At 41.9% G+C, this 21616-nt stretch overlaps 1 protein-coding gene across 1 annotated transcript in view; it reads right to left on the bottom strand.

The window, feature by feature from the left end:
• SLIT3 (slit guidance ligand 3) overlaps positions 1 to 21616 on the bottom strand; it is a 474694-nt gene that overhangs the window by 62798 nt on the left and 390280 nt on the right. The window contains exons 22-27 of the mRNA XM_066197152.1: positions 21387 to 21455; positions 20269 to 20340; positions 20015 to 20086; positions 14132 to 14203; positions 9531 to 9694; positions 5641 to 5765 (exon numbers count right to left, since the gene is read on the bottom strand). Of these exons, the coding sequence (XP_066053249.1) occupies positions 5641 to 5765; positions 9531 to 9694; positions 14132 to 14203; positions 20015 to 20086; positions 20269 to 20340; positions 21387 to 21455 (574 nt within the window). The remainder of the gene's footprint in view (positions 1 to 5640; positions 5766 to 9530; positions 9695 to 14131; positions 14204 to 20014; positions 20087 to 20268; positions 20341 to 21386; positions 21456 to 21616) is intronic.

Below are 21616 nucleotides of genomic sequence, written 5' to 3'. Positions count from 1 at the left end.
CTTTATTGTTAGAGCCCTCATTAGGGCCTGCCACCCCACAGGAGTGGGTTTTTACAGGGCCTGTGGTGGGTGTGTTCCTGCCTCCATGCCTTCAGCCAGCAGCTGGGGCAGTAATCCCTCCCTAAGCCTTTCATTTTATGCTCTTCTACACGTACATTTCCATTTTCTTTAGACCTACTACAGCAGAAAGGGCAAAAAGCAACTAACACAAGTCTGACTGCTGCATGGTCAATTTTACAGAATAAGCATGTGGAAGAGAATACTGTGATTTCTGCACTCTTTTTTTCCTGCCCTAGGAGCTTTATATGGAATTATAAGCACCTACTGCTTATACTGGTGTTTGCCCTAAAAAATCCACACTTAAATACAGATCTACTCATTTTATGTGGCCACCCGTTATCTCTCATCCCTAAAAGCTTTCTCTTTTGTTTAACTATGAGTGGAAAATGCTTCTTCGACATTCCTTAATAAGCATTTTCAGTATGGTTAAAATGATCAAACGGAAACAAAACACCCCAGATCACATAAACACACACTCCAGGAGAATCGATTAGAATGAAAGTTCAAGGCAGAACCACCTCACACAAACAGCATTTTGCTGCACTGAATTCTTCTACACGAAACCCTGGCATTGAGGTGACATTCCGGCGCCTGTCCCCCCGACCCTGACACCAGGAGAGAAGAGAGGCCAGGGCAGAGAGAGGAGTTTGCTCTCCTGGTTTGTGTGGATGAGGGCAGGCTGCTTAGAGTCCCTTCCAATTTCTACTGCCTTTGCAATTCCAGCTTGGAATTATTGTGAGCTGAAGGACGCACATGGCGACCCACGTGTGTGTGTGTGTGTGTTAATAGAGCCAAACAAAGCACAGAGCTACAACTGCACACAGGATCAGCCTGACAAACCAGGCAGGGACTGTCCCACGGCAGCAGCCAAACTCCACACGGGGTTACATCCACCCAAGCCAGCATCACTGAGAAACCGCCCTGTTGGGATAGTCTCTGTCTGGCCCCTGAGCTGGAGAGCTGCCCCAGGGAGCTGTAGGTGACCCAACGGCACCACAGCCAGGCTGAGCTCTGTGCTGAGCCCTCCCCAGGCTGCCCTCATTGCAGGGCTCTCACGGATTGTTTGTGGAACGCTGCAGAACCTGGCCGTGGCAAAGGGCGAACACAGAAACCTCCCCTGCTCCAGGCACAGCAAGGCCAGTGCGCCCCATGAGCCAGGGGTACAGGGGTACAGTGCTGAGGAAACCTCCTGCCAGCCTCGTGCTCAGCAGCCACAGCTCCTGCTCAGCTGCACTGACCCTCCCAAGTGCTGGCACAGGATTTCTATCAGTGCTCAACATGGGATATGTGTGAATCCCTCATTTCCCAGAGACATCCTGCTCTGAGACCCTCCACTTCTCAACTTCTTTCCAGGGACAAAAACCAGGCGTGGGGGGTGGGGAGGGTGAAGGCTGAATTCCTAGCAGAACTTTGGAGCCAGCTACCTCACTAAATATCCTTCTGGCTTCACTATAATGCCTCCCACCACAAGAGTCTGGCTGCAAAGAATGCTGTCTCTCCAAAGCCCAAGAGCTTTACCCAGGATTTTTCCAATTGTATCTGTCATTCCGGATGATTAGTGAAATTGCCTGAACCCTCAAGACACCGCAGGGCTGCAGGAAAAGTCAGGACACTGGCTGAACCCAACAGGGAGGTGAATGGATTTGGATAAAATTGAGAGCAACTCTACCACAGACATGCATCAGCATCTGGTGCCTGGAGTGTGGGATGTGAGCTGTGCCAATTTTACCTATCTTCACTTTCCATTTCAGACGCTTTCAGTGACAGCAGAACCCAGAGGTGACAAACATCTGCATTCCAGCAGCTCTGGCTCCTTTACCTGAGCAATCAGAGAGGCTGTGGAGATTCCTAGGCAGGCACTGGGCTTTCTATTCTGCGTTGGCGATGTTCTTTCATTTCAGGCAAAGCAAAACTGCATTTTAAACTCTTTCCCCAGTTCTACAAATAATTCTATTTGAAAGAAAGCAAATTATTCTTTATTTGTTGCTACCTCAATCTTAAGAAAAAGGAAGTATAAAAGACAAAAATCAGCCAAAAAACTCCAAAAGGTCATTTTCAGAAAAAAGCAATGACAAAGTGCACGGAGTGTTGGTTTTACTCACCTTAGTTTTTGCGGCAGTTATTCAAGTGATTTTTTTTTTCCAATGGCTTATTGACTGTAAGTTTGATTAATCTCCTGAATTCAAACACTCATGGACTCAGTTTTGCAATATCAATGGGAATACTTACAAGCCACACACTCCGCAGAATCAATGAACTGGTCGTTGCCATCATCTATTTCCCAGCCCCAGCTGCACTCACACACGCTGGCTCTTGCAGGCAGCCAGGAGCATTTCCAGCAGGAGAAAGCTCCATCTCTCTACTTACAATCAGGCTTTGCAATCTAAACCACACATATTATTTAAATAATCATTCAAAGAACGCTATGGAGAAGAGGAAAAAAAAAAATAAAACCAACCCAAACCACTGGAGAATGACACCTATGCCTGTGTTTAATGTGAAAACACGAGTTTTGTAACATGGAGAGCCAGCTCCTGCCAGCACTGGTGGCACCCTGGAGCTCCTGCTCCATGAGCCTGCCAGATGCTGGAGGTGCCATATCTCACTCCTTGGGGCTTTCTACCCGAATCCCAGCCACAGCAGCACTGTTTCAACCATGGCTTATCTTCAACAAGCACATTCATCACCCATTTTAAGGAAAGAGCAGCAGCAAAGATCATTATCAGCTCAGCCTTGCCCATTCCTGAGTGAGCAATCTGTGTTTCTGTCCTCATCAAGCACCCCTGGGGCCCTCTGGCCTCGCAGCTCAGGTGGTCCATGACTTATCTCACTTTTGACTTTACCCAAACCATCAAGGGCAGCACTACAATTGCTAAAAGCCCCACAAAGTATACACTCAATAGCCAAATTGAATTTTGTGGGGCTAAAAGCCCCACAAAACATTCATTAGCAAAATCATCTCTGTGAGCACGAGAAGCAAGAGATGGAACTGTCATCGGTGCGACAGTGAAAACCACACCATAAACTTTAGAGAATGCAGTTGACTGGGAGAATGCCCTGATCCATCGGGCACCACTCTGGCAACTGGTGACTCAGGTGACTTTCTGCTGGCTGCCCTGTTCTTTTCTGAAGGTTGGCACGAGCACAGGAACCCCAAAAGGCTGCTTGTAATGCCTGTCCCTTCGCAGGGAACACTGTGAAGCCGTCAGCTTGAATTTGGCAAAAGGGTGGGTTTTTTCACTTTATTGATGCACTCTTCCACACAGGATTTTTTGAAAATCTACATCAAACAAGGAAAAACAAATGCTGAGAGGGCAGATTTAGGGCAATTTATCAAGGTCTGGGAAATAGCTTCCAGATGGATGGAGCTGTTTGGTGCTGGCTGGTGAGAAGGAAGCAAGGTATTGTTATTGAATTAGCATGAATCTCTGGTGGAGAACTGCGTGGTAGATAGAGTGCTCCTTTCATATGGTTTGCATTTGGACCTGTCATATTTCATTTTTATTCAAAAACCTGTGGTAAAGACAAACCGTTCTTTTTTTGCTTATTAAATTTCCACCAATTCTGCCTGAACTGTTCCCCAGTATTTTTAAAGCCTGCCCCAAGTGCCATGCCTGGTCTGTTTGCTCTTCGCCACGCTTGGCTGGCAGCTTGGTGCTTACAAGCCCACAGTGGGTTTGGGTTTTGCATTCCCACACTGATGTCACCTGAGAGAGTGTGTGAGAGAGGAGAAAAGCTGGATGCTCTGTGAGATGTTTAAACTGAGTCACATCAAGCGTTTACCCAAACCCTTCCAAGGAAAACGATGCATCCTGGGGTTTAATGCACACTACAGTTTGCTGATAAACTAGAGGATTATTCTTGAGTTTTTCTTTTTAATGAATCTTCCCTTCATAAACATGTCTTCTAGCAGTGTAAATGCAATCTATACCAGTGACTTTGTGAATAAGGGACACTGCAAAAATCCAAAAGAACCAGCAAACAATAATCTAAGCGTCAAAAAAAAAAAATGATAGGCTCATAACACATTTTTACTTAGAATAACCTGGATACCTGCTCCATGATACATGTCTTACAGAGTAAGGTACACCCAAAGACTCATGCGCTCTCCTGCTAGTTCTGAAACAATTTACTTTTCAAGCTCCCATCTAAAGAATTCAACATATTTTATGTTAAAAATCAAAACAAAATTACCATTTTTTTATTAACCTGAGGAGATAAACAGATTGTTATCAAGAGGATTCAGTTAAACCTATTTTTGACAATACGATCTTTTAAATCCTAGAAAAGTTTCTGGTTGCTACGACAATGAGTAGAAGAGATTTCTAACAACAGGAAATTTCCGATGCCTTTTTCAATTATTTAGGAGAACTGTTATTATTCTTGAGTACTAAGTGTAGGGGCACTGGGGTGAAATAGAAGAAAGAAGCTTTATATTTTCCCTTTCCCAATGTTTCAGGGATCTATCAATTACTCTGGGATGCATCCTACCTGAAATGTAACACACAGACACTTGTGCTTACTTCCCACAGGCATGTCTGGTTTTGTCCTCCTTTTTCCCCCTGTAATTCTTATTACTCTGTGTTTTATGAGCATCTGTTTCAGCTGACCAGGACCGTAAGAAATATCCAAAGAGGCGAATAAAATCCCAATCTGCAGGATGCAGCCCACTATGGCCATGGCACCTGAACCCCCCTGGCTGTGAACAGATCATATGCCTCATTTATTACTTACACTTAATCCTTCAGCTACTGACTCCTGAGCTAGATTTCCAGCTACATCAGCTCTGAGACAGTGCCCTGGTGTCCTTAAGCTCTCACAGTGCAGTGTGAGCAAGGGGAGTTATCCATCACTGCCGAAGAAACTGCTTTACTCAATGACCCTTACCCCATTTCCCAACGTGTTATCAGGAAGATGGCACTGCTCACAGTGACTGGAATCCACAGGATTCTTCTTTGCAGATCCCTCTGTGGACATGAGTGCTCTGAATTCAGAGCCAGCTGATTTAGGGGTGATGTCTGATAAGGGACACACCCTTCTGCTCATCACTCTGTGGAAGGTGGATGGAAACTACCAGGTATGAACATTCTGTCACCACGGACCAAACTGGCCCTTAATTCTCATCTGAGCTGCCCTCCCTTTGGCTGGAAGCCTAATGAAATGGTGATCTTGCTGCTGGCAAAAAAAAAACAAACCAAAAAACCCAAAAAAACCCCCCCAAAAAAACCCTAAAAGGAGGATAAAACCAACTTGCCATTTTACATGAATATCTACATCACAGAATCAGAGAGGCTGGAAGTGACCTCTGGAGATTGTATAGCCCAACCACCTTGCTCAAAACAGGGGCAACCAGAGGAAGTTTCTCTGGATGACGTGTGTGGTCACAGCACAAAGCAAAGCCATTCCAACTGCGCAGGACGAAATTTGTGGCAGGGCACAGCTGAAAAGTCACACACAACCTGCCTGAGCAAGGGAACTTTGGAGCCCAGTAAAATTAACTTCTCCCAGCACAACAATTAAAGAACCACAAGCAATGGGGGAACAGTTTCTTGCTTCTCGGGAGTTCGTCTGGGGTCATACCTTGAAACCAAAAGGGCAAGTGCACTGGTAAAGCTCCACGGGGTCACTGCTGCACGTCCCATTGTTCTTGCAGGGGCTGGAGAGGCAGGGGTTACACTTGGACACAACACTGAGATCCACGGGCTCTGGAGAGGCAAACAGAGAGCATTAGCAGAGAACTGGATTGCAGAATTAACACCTCCCAGGCACACGCAGACATTTTTCCCCAAGCACTGGCACAAATGCACATGCTGCAGGTGCACTGCACGACACCATGGGATTCCCAGGGATCAGAGAGGCTGTAAGTGCTTAAATCAAGCGCTAGGCAAGTCTCAGTGATGCTTATATTCTCCTGAAGATGCAAACATATGCTCTGAAAAAAGCATATTGGGAACCTCCAGGGAGAGGGTTATATATATATATGGCTTTCAGCAATTTTTCCTTTTCTCAGTTCTGGAAATCCTGCAACAGCAACCCCAGGGAACTGTAACCTGACATTTCTATGGCTGATAACAAGAATGAAAGTGCAGATGCAACAACATAAATAAAAACCATGCACAAGACAGATTTAGTTAGAGGCTTATGGGAATATTTAGGTGCAAAGTGTTCTACCATCCTTAATTTTAACAGAGTTTGAAACTTATTTTCTTTCCTTCCTGCTCAGAAGAATGATCAACGCTGAGCTATCTCAGCGAAGTGCAAATAAAAATTTGCAAAAATATGCGAAGATGTAAATGTATGCAGGTAAACACACATGGCCATATCTAAACCATCTAATAAACCTCATATTCGTAGCAGAAATCTTCCAGAGAAGTAGTGAACTTTGTAGGCGAGCAGGAAAACAAACACAGACTAAAACAACACTAATTACATTTGGGGTGCCAAGTCAATCAATATTTTATGGTTGAGATTTTACAGAAAGCTAATTTAGGCAGTTATATTCACAGTTAAAACATGGTGATTTTTAAAATGGCTACATTTCAAATATTAATAACTATTAAGGCATTGGCTTTTATATGTAAAAAATAAAACCTAGCACTTTAAGGTGGCTTAAATTATATCAGGCAGTAAAGACCTTAAAATAATTTTATTTCGTTTTCAAGGAAATACATTTTAAAATAATTTAAAATCGCTCCTGTACTAATTAAAATTGGGCACAGAGTTTCTGTTACTGCATGATAAATGATAAGAAAGAGTAAACTGTGAAACATACTGAAAGTAAAGAAAAGAAGCTTAAATTTGATGTTCAGGAGAAGGTGGAGCTCCAGAGTTACCAGAACTAGGGATGAAAAAACCCCTTCCAGCCAGGGATTTGTTTCGAAACCTCCACTGTTCACTTTGAACACTTGCAGAGCAGCAGCAGGGCTAAGGAGATGGCAGAAATGGGGACTGAGTGGTCTCAGGTGACAGCACCTGGGCTGTGTCCTGGTCCTGTAGTGATGGTGGTGCCACCAGGGACTGACTGGGAGTGCACAGGCAGTCATGAGGGGAAAATACACAGGAAGAAATAAACCCCCAAAATTAAATAAAGGTCTGTTACCATCCCAGTCTGTCTTCGTGTTTATGTCTAACTACATGCCATACATGATTTTACCTTGGAGTTAGGACAGCGAGAGGAAATCACACCTGAATTCCTGGCACTGACAGAGGCTGGAATGTGCCATATCTGAGTTACATTTGTCTTCATGGTAAAATATACAAAGAATAAACAAATGTGGCCCCTCTGAGAGCTCCTGAGACAGGCAGCAGTGATGCTCTTTTAGATTTAGAGGTCAGTAAGCCAGAATTTGTTCTACTATTTATTTCATAATACCAGTACATTTTCCATTTATTTCTACGTCATAGATCAAAGCTAATCAATGCAGGAGCTAATAAGAAGAGTGTTAGTTCCTAGCAGTTAAGTAGTTCATTACTTTGCCTTTGTGGATTTGATTTATAAATCCATATAGCAAAATGCCCTCAGCCCAGCACATTCCTTTTCTCTACTGCATAGCTGGGAGGGCAAGTTAATAAAAAGCAGAGCTGAGTTTGCATGACTTGCACATAACACACTTTTATTTCCTTGGCTCTGCTGAGACATAACCTCCTGCTCAGGCACAGGCTAAAAACACATTTTTAACAAGAATAAGTTAAACTACTTTTAAAATTTTTTTCTTATGTAGGAGTTCCTGGAGGTCCCAGAGGACATCTGAGCACAATCTTCACACGCAGCCCAAGGTGCCCAGCCCAGCAGGGGCCAACCCTGGGGGCTGGGATCCAGGTTTTGGGGGGTCAGGGCTCAGCACTCCCTGAAATGGGAACGGGATGCAGTGAGACTGCCAAATCATGCACTGGTTTTCAAAATATTTCTATTTTCATGAGAAAAGGTGAATTTTTCCAGGGCCTGGAGCTTCTTGAACTGTACTGCCACTTGTCCAGAACATCAACAGTTTCTGCTTGGGCAAAGACCAACTCCCAAATCAACAGATATTTTCTCCTTTTCTGTTCGGATAAAGCAAGCTATGGACACTTTTGGGATATTAGAAAGAACACGTGCTTTCTAGTGGACCAATCTAATATTTATATCGCAAACACAGAACTACATATAATATCCTGGATCACAGATTTACTGATCACTTGCCTAAGAGTTGCTAGTTTAGTTTAGAGAGAAAATGAGCATAACTCCTGATACATCACAGGTTCAGAATGAAGAAGACATCCAGCTTCTAGTTTAATTTTCAGATCCTGTTTAATATACAAAATAAATTATTTTCTTTGGTTCACTTCATGGGAACAAGTGCATTATTTGGTGTTTTTAGTACTTCTCATATTTGTACTTCCCATTTGAGAGACTATTGTAAAATCTGTGGTTTGATAATTATGGTCAGAGTTCTGATAGTTTTGAGACTGACATTTCAGAGTAATTAAATTATAAGGTTACAGTTATTAAAGATATATTTGAAAGGACATAAAATTCAGCTCGGCCTTGGGAACCTGTGTTTTAAACTCACCTCAACACCATCATTTGTTTGTTCAGCAGTTTAATTCCAGTACCTATAAAATCACCCTGCCAGGCAGTGCTGTAAATGGGCATGGCACTCTGAGAGACATAAAAACAGGCTTTATGCCCTCATTTCCATTTCTAAGAGAGGCTACTGATCCATCTTTTCCACTACAAATATAGCTCCATCTTCAAGTCCTTGCTGGTAAGCAAACCTCTGAAACTCTATTTTTACAAGAACATATAGATATATCTTAAACTTCACCACTTACTAATGAGCTTCTTACTTAATCCACAAAAAAGTGGATCATATGTCTGAGTGCTCTCTAAAGCAGTACACTGCTGTCACTGAGTGCCCCAAAGAGCTGCACCTCAACCCTCTCCTGAATGACTGCACACTGAATTCACGCATGACATGTTTTCCACAATCTGCAGGTTCTGAATCGCCGCCGACGGGAACGGTTTGCAGATCTGCAGATGAAAATGTACTTTTGGTAAATATTTGCTTTCTAGAAGAATTCTCAGTTTCTCGGTTTTCAAGTAAGTGTACATAATAACTACACCGCTGTATGTTTTTATAATACCTCTTATTTTCCCAATTTTTTTTGGGGTAAGTCACAGGCCAAAACTCATTACAGTAAGTTCTAACAACAGCCTATATGCTAATGTGCCATTACTTAACTCGGTGCGAGCATCAGGAACGCTCACTGCTCTCAGGCTCCCTGCTTCTCCTGCCAGTGCAGCAGTCAACTGCACTTTGGGGAAGAACACAAGAAAACACAACGTGGATGCAAACAAACCCCAACGTTTCGGAACTCGACGTCTCGGAAAACGAACCCCAACCCCGGCTCCCCCACAACACGCCAACCCAAGGCTGTAAAAGTGCAGCCCTGTGGGCAGGACGGGGCAGAGGGTGCCAGCTGGCTCCTACCTTTGCACTGGAAGTGGTGTGTGGGGGTGGTGAGCAGCAGCCTGTCCACCATGGCTTCGGGGCCGCGGCAGCGGGCGATGCCGGGCTCCTTGTATCCCGCCTTGACCCACTCGGAGAGCCAGCGCAGGTGGCAGTCGCAGTGCAGGGGGTTGGTGCCCAGAGCCCTCGGGGTGCAAAACAATGAGCACGGGTTATTTGGCAAAGATTACACCAAGGCACAGTTCTCAACTGATCCACGGAGGCACAGTTTATTCTACATTCCTACAGGGATGCTTTGTTTCCCAACGTGGCGAAGAGCTGATGAGTATTCAGGAAGGATTTTAGATTTATCTCCCGCAGTATTCCCGCACTTCTCCTTTCTTCCCATCGTTAGTTAGGGAAGTTGTATAAATACCTAAGAAAAAATCCCTTTTTCAAACGACTGTGCTTGAGCAATGTCACCAGACATATTGCTTTCGTCAAATTTATCACATTGATTCCCTTAATTCTCTGTCCTTCCTGAGCGTATTCTGACACTGAATTGTGTAATTTAGTTTGGATCTGATGACTCACATTAATGACTCCTCACCAGATGAAACACAGATGCAAAAGATACTTCCATTTAAGTTTATTTATGACTTTGAAAACACATTTGCTGCTTGACCCATCATTTCAGTTAGGTCAAATAGTTGAAGAAGACGCATTTATATAGTGAAATTATAATTTTTCCTTTCCTTAGACATCTATCCAAAAGAAAACCAACTTTTTAACCTTACATTTAGGCGCTACCTTGACTAATTTGTACTTCTCTTTCTCTTTAAGAAAATGTCTTTTCAGGCAATCAGTCACTTATAAAGTTCACACTTCAGAAAGTCAGATTGAAGCCAACTAATTGTTAAAAATGTGAAGAAATGCCTGTTGAAAATCTGTATTTATTTTGCTCAAAGTCAACATAAGACCTCAGCTGCACAACACCTGAATTGACATGAAAGGAAAATAAACTAAATAAAGAATAGCTTAAGGAAGAGATACTAAAGAAAACAACGATTCAAATTGGTTTTTGGACTTTTAAATTTCTGCATATGCTATAAACTATTTTTAAGATGGTACTGTAAACTCAAGTTTCATTCAAAGAAAAGCACATCAGGCAGGATATTAAGATAGAAACCTCAGTCAATTTGTTGATACATTTCTATTGGAGTGACTAATGAACCCACTGTGCCCTAGACAGATTCATAATGAGAGTTCATGGGTTCAAACCTTGTCTGGGGCTCATTCATCAAAATTAAATGTGTACTGCAGCTCAGCATTAAAAAATATCCATCCACTCCTCCTGTAAATGCATTGCTTACAATGGAAAAAAACTACTGGGTTGACTTTTTGACCCTGGAACTGTGATCAACTGGCTCACTTATCCAAGGTCAAACAAAATGCAGCAGTGAAAGCTGAGAAATTTTTAGTGTTGAGAAAGTGCCATATATAAAATGTGAGTGGGAAGACAACGGAAAGCTTGTTACCACGTTAATTAATATTTATAAACTACATTAGAAATAAAGCTGCTCTACAGTCACTAGACATGATTACTAATAATATTGTTGAAAACCTCAGAAATGTATCCTTTCCCACTTCTGTTTGTGCTTTGTGTTTTGTTTGGGAGTTTTTGCCTTCTATTTTTTATTTTTTTTTTGTTTGGTTTGGGCTATTTTTTGGATTTTTTGAAGATTTATTTCTAGGAACTAGAGATCATTCTCATATTTTCATTCATGAGTTCTAACATACTTTCTCAATTTCTTTGCCTATTACAGCAAAATATTTCCAGAAGGTAAAAATATCCTCTGCTGTAAGGAAATACCACCAGCAAAATGTTGGGCAGACATTTCTGTTCAGACACTTATTTTGTTTAGGAGCAACACTGAATAAAGCCAATTAAAATAACTCTATCCATGATAATGTTGAAAAAAAGAGGATATTATAAAAACTTGTTTTTACAGGCAGTTAATAAAAATTTGAGTAAAGAGAAGGTAATTCAGCAGGATTAGAAATCTGAGCTGTTTACAGGAAATATGTTGGAAATACCTGCTGTCCTCAACATCATCTACTCCTGAAGGTTTGTGGAATCCCTGGAGTGCCACAGGGTCAGTTTATGTGTGGGTAGTGCTTGGGACACCGCATCAGTGAATGGTGAGGACAGCAACTGCAGGAACTGACCTAACTGGGAAGGTCCCAGTTCCATCCCAGCAGATTTTGGGCTCTTTTGAAGTCATGTTATACATGATCCTACAGTAGTGCTGTAGCATTTTTATCATTGCTCGGCACGAAAAACGCCAGCAGAGTCATGGCTTAAATAGACAATTATGTAATTCAACTAAATAAAGTAATAAACAGTAAACAAAAGCAGTGTACAGCACACACAAACAAACCTCTAAATTCAGTGAGCTAAAGCTAGGTAGTTTGTTATGGTATTTCCATTACAGTGAGATGATGTTCATGACATAAAGGAAAAAGGAAATTTGGTGAAAATGTTCCTGTAGGCTTTAAACAGCTATGGAGAAAGTGATTGGAACATCTAGATTTCACTTTTGTTCTTCCAATTACAGACCAACTGAAAACTATTGCAAAAGGCTCTGACTAAAATCAATACTTTTGTCTATGCTACACAAGTATCTCTCTGCAATTCCAAAAGCCAGTTTGTTGTCCCCCTTGGCCTGCCACGGGAGGCTTGGGCTGACCATCCTCCCCACACCCTGGGACTCAGCTCTCCCCTGGAACAACAGCAATCCCACCCTCAGGCACACACCTTGCACAGTTAAGACAAATTCTTGCTCTCCCATGCCTTAAGAGTTTGATGGGCAGCAAGTCCTTGTATGATTTTCAAACTGACTCCAAGCGTATGCTTTCTCCTTGAAGACCTATGTATCAGGAGGGGCTTAAAATGCATTTATTTTCAATTTTGTATGACTGTGTTTTGAGCAAGCACAGCTTTTTCAGGCATGTGAAGAAAAAATTCATTGTGGTTGGTGAAAGTTTCAGGATCCTCTTTAAGAAACTGGAGAGCACAATTGCACTGTAAAATTCAACTGCTCAACTGCGCAAATTACACCCCAGACAGGTCTTATTTATTTTATGGATCCTATTTATTACTTTTCATTTGGGCTTTGTGTATTTTACATTTCTGGCAGCACATATATCTAAACAGAAAGACTGCAGTGATTGTATTGGGCCAAAGGGGTTTTATCACTCCCTAAGGTGAACGGTTTACCCAGGAAAATTGGATCTCCACTTCATTTAATGTAAACCCTGAGGGAAATCCAAACAAATGGGACACGATACGTTTATTCCTTGAGTTCTGAAAATACTCCCAGCAGCCAGATTCCCAGTCTGGAAGGTGTCACTGCACGTCCAAAAACAGGTACAAGGCTTCAGCTCAGTCAGACTTTCAATCCCAAACACACAAAGTGACTTGACTAAACTGGGAACAGGAAAAACAAATGTGCAAATTCAGTGACACCAAGATGTAAGCTGGAAACAGAGAAGATTATCTCTCTGCTCTAGTTACCCAAGTTGCTGTCATGATTTCTGTTCCCTTCCAATCTGAGATATGTTTATTTTTTACTGTCCGTAGAGGAACAGAGACAGAAAGCTGCCATGGATGTATCTGCTGTCCAGGAAATACTTATATACAATCTGAATCTGGTGTTTGGAGAAGTGTTCTGGAGGGCACGATAAAGGTTAAAAAGAGACAATAAATAGATGTAAACCTATGTTAAATGCATCCCTGCTTGTGTGTACATTAGCATCAGGGCAAAAAACATCTGCCTCAGCCTGTGAAACCACTCACTCCACAGAGGGACCAACACATGCCCAGCCCTCTGATTAAATGAGGACAGTAATCAAGAAACCTGCTGCACAAAACTGCTTTTCCTACATCAATTATCTAATAGTGTGGAGTATCACACACTAACTCAGTGAAAAAGTGTCTTCTGGTGACTCAAGTTTAGTTTGGAGCCATTGCTGCTTTTTGTCTGTTCTTTCATCAGCTAAACTGCATTTGAAAGTCTTCTGGCCCTTGACCAGTGTAATAGTAATTTCCTCAAAAAGCTGAAATGCCTAATAATTTTTGTAAACTATGGGATGAAGTATTAATGCTGTGAAATGACCAATTTCCCTGTGATTAAATATATATGTCTGTAGCAGTGATTCATCAGCAAGTCCATATACTGACAACATTCCAGTATGCAAAACATATGACACTTATTAAGCAAAGAATTCACATTTGCTTAATATTTGCTCTTTGTGGGAGGTTTCCTGTCTCACTCTCAAACCATAATATGCTCTGCATTTCACATTGACAATGCTGAAAGAAAACCTTAAACACAAAGTCCGCAGCAGAGAAAACTGCCACACTTGCTCATTTGGTTTTCCTTAAGAAAATGTTTTGATAACTAATAACAACAGGTCCTAGCAATTTTTGTTTCCTTTGAACAGATGCACTATGAATATCCAGAACACATTATGTAAAGTGAGCAGGAAAAACAAAAAAGCTATACAATCCTACCAATATGTGCTGTTTTACAAATCTGAAACCATCAATCAAAGAGATGAAGCCAGGCAGAAGTACTTACAGATGGGACAGGGACACCAGGTCATTGAAAGAGCCCTCAGGAACACTGGAAATATCATTTCCGTGGAGTGTCCTAGAAGGGGGAGAAGCAGGACGATATCAAACCACAGTATCTTGTCTGCTCCCTACAACTGAAGGAATTGAAGCTTAAAAAGGGTATTTAATTTTGATTCTTTGAGAGTTTGTGTGAGTTGCACAACTCATGGACTTCCACACTTTATCACTTCTGCTTCTAGGTGTTGGCATTTAAAACAATGATGCAATCAGAATTGTTAATGAGTGCCGCTGCAAATTAAAAAGGTGACATCCCATTTATGCCATTAAAAGTGTATTGATGACAGGTAGACCTTCACATCCAGACCTTTGTTCTCTTACAGAATCCCATCAGCCAGAAGCACAGCAAAAACAGAGCAGGAGAAATAAGCATTGTAAAAATTAAATTAAGTGTTGACTTCAGAGAGATCCTAGGAGAGAGTGAAAGGGTCCTTGAGTGTACGAGAAGGGAGTACAGGTGACCACACCCCTCATAAGTGACAGCTGTGTTAATTACCCAATCCAGCCTCACCCCTGATGAGTCACAGCTGTGTCCAAGAAGGATGAGAGAGAAAAGAGGAGGTGGGCTGAGTTGGGGAGGATTATCATGCAGGAGGAACCTTGAGAGGCATGAAGGAGAGAATCATGAAGCAGAGAATCATGGAGCAGGATCCTGGGGACAGAGGATCACTGCTGTGAGGTCGGTCTGGGTCTGCAGTCAGAGCCTGTTGTTGGAACCTGCAGTCACAGTCTAGGCAGGTAAAAGCCTGCACTCAGAGTCAGCAAACTGATCCCTGCAGTCAGAGTTCAGCAGGAACTAACCAGCAGTCTTGCTGCAGCCAGAGTCAGTGAATAGCTGGAGTTAAGATGACTAAGCTGTGAACAGGAATAAACCAGGACCCTTTTTTATGCTGTGTTTAACAAGAAGTCTGTGCCTTGGCTCATTTCTACCCTCTAATTAGAGGGCTGCTGCAACACCTGAGGGTAAATATTGCCACCCTTTCCTGTTCTTACAGTAGAAAACACCTCTCTGTGCTACTAAGGAAAGCACCTGAAATCAGTTATTTCAGGATATTATTCACCCTGTGCAAAGAAACTATCATTTTTTAGCAGCATTTTCAGGACCCCTGATAGGAGTGAAGGGGTTCTCCACTGTTTCCAGAACAATTTAAGCACTCACTTTACTTATTTTCTGAGAAATACGTTTGTGCATGGGTTACATAGGGAAACATAAATGGGAATTACTGTCAGTGCTACAGACATGGCAGAGGGTGGTGGAAAACAGAAAGCTGCTGTGTGTTTTGGAGCAGCTCTTGCCCTCAAGTCATTTATTTTCTACCTTACCTGGTGATTTGCTGACACAGCAATCACAGATTTTATTTCTGTGAATGTACATATTGTTGAAACACTGGGTTTAAAACAATCCAAATCTCAACCCATGGAAACAGACAGTAGCCTCAAATGGAAAAAACCAGCAGCTGTTTTTTGCAACCTTTCTTCCCTAACACCACTTTCAGCTGCACCAGGATGTACGTGATGCCCTTCCAACATCCTGATTCTAAAATTTTCCTTTAAGCCTTCCTTGGTTTTGACTATTAATAATAACTTGGTATCTATAAGGGTGTATCTCCAAGTAATTAATCTGAACAGGAGGGATATGAGCTCCCACACAGTAACTCCAGATAAAATGCACTCACTCATTCTGTACAGAATGACCAACTGAGTGAGACAATACCCACAGCTATTAAAGGAGTATTTTGTTGGTGTGAGGAGGCCTAGTCAACCACTTGTCATCAAAATGGTCAATAAAATTAGCACATTTGAATAAGCAGCTGCTCATAATCAGCTTATTGCTGATCTTTTAACCTGCAGGACAATTCTCTGTAAACAGACAACTTATATTAATCTTTGGGTTGTATCAGTCACATTTATCCCATGAAGGAGTACATTTTCTTTTCTAGGTGTATTGGAAGCATCCAAGAGAAGCTGAAGAATGACATAGCCATTTTTCTGTAAGAAGTTAAACCTATCAAATAAAAACCTTTGCAGGATTTGCTTTATTACATGTCCCAAACGCTGAGGTGTTTCATGGATGCAAGTGTCTGCATTTTAATAAAAAAATCATGTCAGCAACATCATCACTCCTGCAACTAAAATGAAGTGACAGATGCTAAAACTCCCTTAAAACTCACAATAACAAATAGTGGCAAGAGAATTCAACAGTACAACAAAATCTTTCCCCTTGGATCAACATCAGGAACGCATTTTTATACCAAAACTCATTGCAAGCAAATGGTCAAATAAAATCTTTAACATTAGGACAGTTAAAGCACACACACTGATGTGTGTGTTCTCCCTCATAAGCACAATTTTTAGGGATCCTCTTGTCTAAACTCCAGTGAACAGCAGGGGTATGGATTTAAAGTGATGTGGATCTTCTCTGGAGGAGGGAGTAATGCAACACTTGAGAATTCTGGAAATCAAAACTTCCTTCTACACAGAATCTCACTAACTTATTCCTTTGTCTGCAGGGAAGGGAATTAATTCAACATATCCTTTTGGGCTGGGGTTTTCTGGTTGTTTTTCTTTTATCAACCCTTCCCACGTCCTGCCTGCCAGCCCATTGTCCCCAGCATTGGGTTACTGCAGACACAAAGGGGATGTGTTTTTCTGAAGACACAAATGTGGCTGAAGGGTTGAGCTCACAGGGCCACATCCCATCAGGGGCAGACACCCACAGGGAACCCTGGAGGATGTCAAACCTGCAGGAATCTGCACGGCTCAGATGGCAGGGAAAGCCACAGTGTCACTGCTCCACGCTCACAACAGCAGAGCTCGTACAAACTGACTGGATAAATACAAGGAATCATTCTCTGACGCAAAATGAAACAATAAAGAAAAAGCCAGATGCTTCTGTTAGGTCAAATCGGCGCAGCACCCAACAATGAAAGTGTACTGCAAAGACTCTGTGCCCAAAGATTGTGGGTGACAGCTTTATCATCACGCACATTATTGTTTGTCTGAACTTTGAACTGCAGGAAATATCCAGTGGTTTTCAGTAAAACTGGGATATCTGCTAATGGAATATTCAGTAGGTCATTTTATCCCTAACTACAACATGGACAATTATTTAGTGACCTTAGAAAGTATTTTGATTTTTGGACTTCACCTCTTAACAAAGTCACATATAAAAATATGTGATTACACAATAATCTTTAAAATAATCTGTTCAGGTCATCCAGAGAGTTTTAATATTTGCAATTTATCTCAATCTCAGCTTCCTTTATCTGTTTATATTTAGTTTCTAAGAAGACTAGCTTTGGACAAATTAACTGAAAAACAAATCAACGGCTTTTCACTGCAATAGCTTTGGCTCACAAACCTACTGATATCAACTTCTACTTATTAAAAAATTCTCCAGACTTTATGTCCTGTGCTGCCCAGCACCCTTTGGCTGCTGTTGTGGATAAACCACGTGAAGGCTGAGATTAAAGACCTGATTGTGTAAACACTGATATGTATTAAGGCTTAAACATGAACACGTTGACTCTGCAGTTTTCTCACTTGGGCTTATGCTGAAAAATCTAAGAAAGGGAGTTCAGAAGGAAATATCTCTCAAAGACCAAGTGCATCATACAGCTATGATTATTCTGATTTTCAAAGCACTTACTTACTGTATTGACTATAGAGGGGAAAAAATACAGAAAACATAAGGAATTTGGAAGACATTCATGACAAGGGTCTGCTACCTTCAAAGACATGCATTGCCAAAGGTAATGCGATCCCTATATTCTTTTTATTAAAAAAAAAAAAAGTGGAAATTGTTTTGCTGATGTTTTCTCTTTTAAGTTCCCCTGAGAGCACGGATAATAAAAAACTGACAATAACAGATTTCATATTGTCTCTTGGAAACCATTTTCTCTATAGAGAATTGATTTTTAGTAGCAACAGTGATGACACGTGGCAAAAGCTGTAGCTGATACCAGAGTTTTGTGGGCCATAATAAATCAAATCAATCTGGTGGCTTCCAAATGCAGGGAGCAGAGGCAGAGATTCCCATTTAGGCTTCATTTCACTGCTCTGTGCAAGGCAGGGGGGGAGCTTCTCCCTTGAAGGAGGACGATACTTTTTGATTACCAGATAATGTTAAAAAGCCAAAAAACAACAGTCTTCATTAAAATACTGCCCTCTGTTTCTACCCATATGTGGCCTGCAAGAACAGAAGTGAAAAGACAAATTGTAGCTGTTGGTAAAAGGGAGGCACGGTTTATCTACACTGCAATTCAGGGTAGAGAGCCCCACACGAGCTTTAATCAAGCTAGCTTGCATATCAGAAGCAGGCCAGAAGACAGCTCCATATGGAGTAATTTATTTGGCCATGAAACAGAACATATTAATCTGTGGCTGAATTTCAGGACTCATGTAACAGCTCAAATGTGACCATCCTAGTGAGCTAGAAATCAGGATCCCAAGCCAAACTTAAACCAACAAATCCAAATCACGTATCTTTCTTGTTTTTACTAATGAAAAGTGGGAATCCAAAGCTGTCTTGTAATTTGGGAGGTTGAAACTGAGATATCTCTTTTACCACTGAAACCACAGTGAAAGGTCTCAGCCAAGCAGTTCTGCCTTATTGCCTCCACAGTCCCAGTACTGCTCATGTTGACACTCCGATTCCGCATTCATGGAGCCAGTGCACAGCAACCACTGCTCTTTAAATTAACACAAACTCCTGCGTCTGAACGTCTCCTGATTTTTTTCTTTAAATGGAAAATATCAATGTGAAGTTTCAAAGCACTCAGGACAACCTTCAGCTCCTCTGTCCTGAGCTTTGAGGGTTCAGAGCTCTTTCTCCTTCAGTGCACTGAACAAACTCACCACAGATGAGCTACTCAATTTATCCCCTTTGGCTACTGTGCAAGTCATGGTGACCCACTCGTGTTTCTGGGCCATGGGAAGGTGCCTTCACCTTCCAGACGGCTGCACGTGGGGCCACAAAACCAACCCAGGCTGTGTTTCTGATATTGAGAGGCAGTGAGTATGAGACAGAAGCAGGAGCCAGTCCTGTGGATGCCTGAGAAAATCTGGGAGGAGGCTCTTGCTGTGAGGAACAGGCCCACAGCCCCCACTCTGAGACAATGTAAAGATGACTTTCTCAAGAGATTGTAAACAAGTGGTTTTACTCCAGAAAGCTGCTGAAAGCAGCTATACTGGAAAGAAAAGAAGAGTGCAGAAAAGGACCTCCCAAGAAATAAACCACACATGCATGCCTCTGAGCAGGCCCCCACTCAGTATAAGGTGTAATTTTATTCACAACTTGAGGACATTTGAGACAGGCATCTCAGCATTACTGGTGCCCAGCCACTGGCCTGATTTATTCACTGATTTAGTATGGGGTGGGGGCTTCTAACTTCCCTTCAGATCACATTCTAGCTTGCCTGAATAAATCTGAATCAATAGAAAATATTCTGAAAATGCACGGGTTTTCCACAAAGACACTCTTGCTGAAGCATCCAGTGGAAACTCACACTCTACGACCGAGTGTATACAGACTAAGAGAAAAGTCCTTTCCTGTGGACTACCCAAACACTGCTCAGGTAGAAGAGACAGACTCTAAGAAGTCTTCTGGAGACGTGTTTTCATCATAGTTCCTGCACCCGAGCTTTCAGAGAAAAGCCACTCCTCCCACAAATATTTAATCTTTAGCACTCACCTGCTCTGGTCTCTACCGGACAAATGGCACCGGAGTACAAATTATGATGCCAATTATGTAAGAATTCATGACCAGCTGCCCATGAAACCCTCCCTGCCATCAGCTGCAGCCCAGCTGCCTTGCAGGAGTTGCACTTACAGCACTCGCAGAGACCGGAGCCCGTGGAAGGCGTGGACGGGGATGCACCGGAGCCTGTTGTAACTCAGGATGCTGCAGAAGGGGAGAGCAGAGTCACAACTCTGTGCTGCCTTTGGTTATTTCACTGCTAATTCAACCACAGATATGCATGGGAAGCCCCATACTTAAGCAACAAGAGATACACTAATTGCTCAACAGCTTAGATGGTGTTGGAAAAGCAATTAAAGCTGTTATCAAAACTTTGGGCTACTTACAGCGTTGATAACTGAGTCATGTTGCTGAAGGTGTAATTGCCCAATACACTGATGCTGTTGTTACTCAAATCGCTGAAGAAACACAGAGAAAATATCATTTACATGTATGAATTAAGAAAAATGCCTTTTTGAAAAGATTACATAATATCTGTACAGCAAAATGCTTGAAGCAATTGAAAAATCATATATTATCAACGGGTGCATTTTCTGACCAACTTTGAATGAGCTCTAAAGGAAAAGCACATCAGACTCCCCTAAAAAGCCTCAGACTTAAAAATATTAAAGCATATTTCCAGCATATAGCATGCAATTCAAAGAACAAAAGAATAAATGATACAAGTACTGCTGAATATTTACTGTTCCAACTTGCTTTGCAATATATTCCAGGCTCCCCATTTCCATATGCTCTTCATATTGACAGCTACTAGAACAAAATTTCATTTTTCATTTTAAAAAGTCTTTTAGGCTCAACCAGAACTTTTTGTTTTGTTATTGGTTTCCCTTGAAAAGCAAAATTAGAGATATTCCCAATGAAAAAACACTCTCAAACCAAAGGATTCCATGTTGTTTTTGTCTGAGGTTGCCCAGCCCATTGGACTGGAGTATCTGCACAGCTGATTCCAACAGCATTTGAAAATTCCTGATAAATAGTTCAGGCAGGAAATTTCACTCCTGTGTACTTCAGGGAACAATTTACAGAACAAAGTCTAGCTGTGTCTCTATCTGCATGACTGTTCACAGCAGAAACAGCTACGCAAATTGTCATTGCCTTAGCATTATAAATACTGCCTCATCTAGCACAAATTAATGTGTCTCCTCTGCTAATGACCTTTACAGATAAATCTGCCAAGTGAAACTGCAGCAGCCTGCGGGAGAGTTTCATCCTCTCGGGGTCCTGCAGAGCAAGGGGCTTCTCAGGCACCTCACTCTTTATGAACATTTATTGGCAGCAGTGTCCACTGTGAAATTCTTTCCAAATTCAAATTACAGACGGTTTTTGGGGGTTGGTGTTGGCTTTTTTTCTCCCCCTCCAAATACTAACTATTTATGTTCCACCAACAGCACAGTGCAGAAAGAGTCATGCAGTTTTCCTGACATTGAAACCACGTGTTTCTTACATCAGTGTCAGGTGTCTGAAGGCAGAGAGCCCCTTCGGCACAGCAGGCAGATGGTTTCCTTCCAAGTATCTGAAAAAAGTCAGATTTGACAATTACACAAACACATTGACAAGAACTCACGTCACTCAATCTGCACCATGAATGAGGACAATATAAAGTCAGTCACTAACGAAATCATCTTTGAATCATTGCTTTGAAACTCCAACAGCTTTTACTTTATAAATTAATTA

The sequence above is a fragment of the Chamaea fasciata genome, unplaced genomic scaffold, assembly GCF_029207755.1.
Source record: "Chamaea fasciata isolate MVZ Bird 193981 ecotype frontalis unplaced genomic scaffold, bChaFas1.0.hap1 SCAF_15, whole genome shotgun sequence".
Classification (NCBI taxonomy): Eukaryota; Metazoa; Chordata; class Aves; order Passeriformes; family Sylviidae; genus Chamaea; species Chamaea fasciata.
Note: the sequence above shows the minus strand (reverse complement) of the source record. Positions and strands in the feature narration are given on the sequence as shown.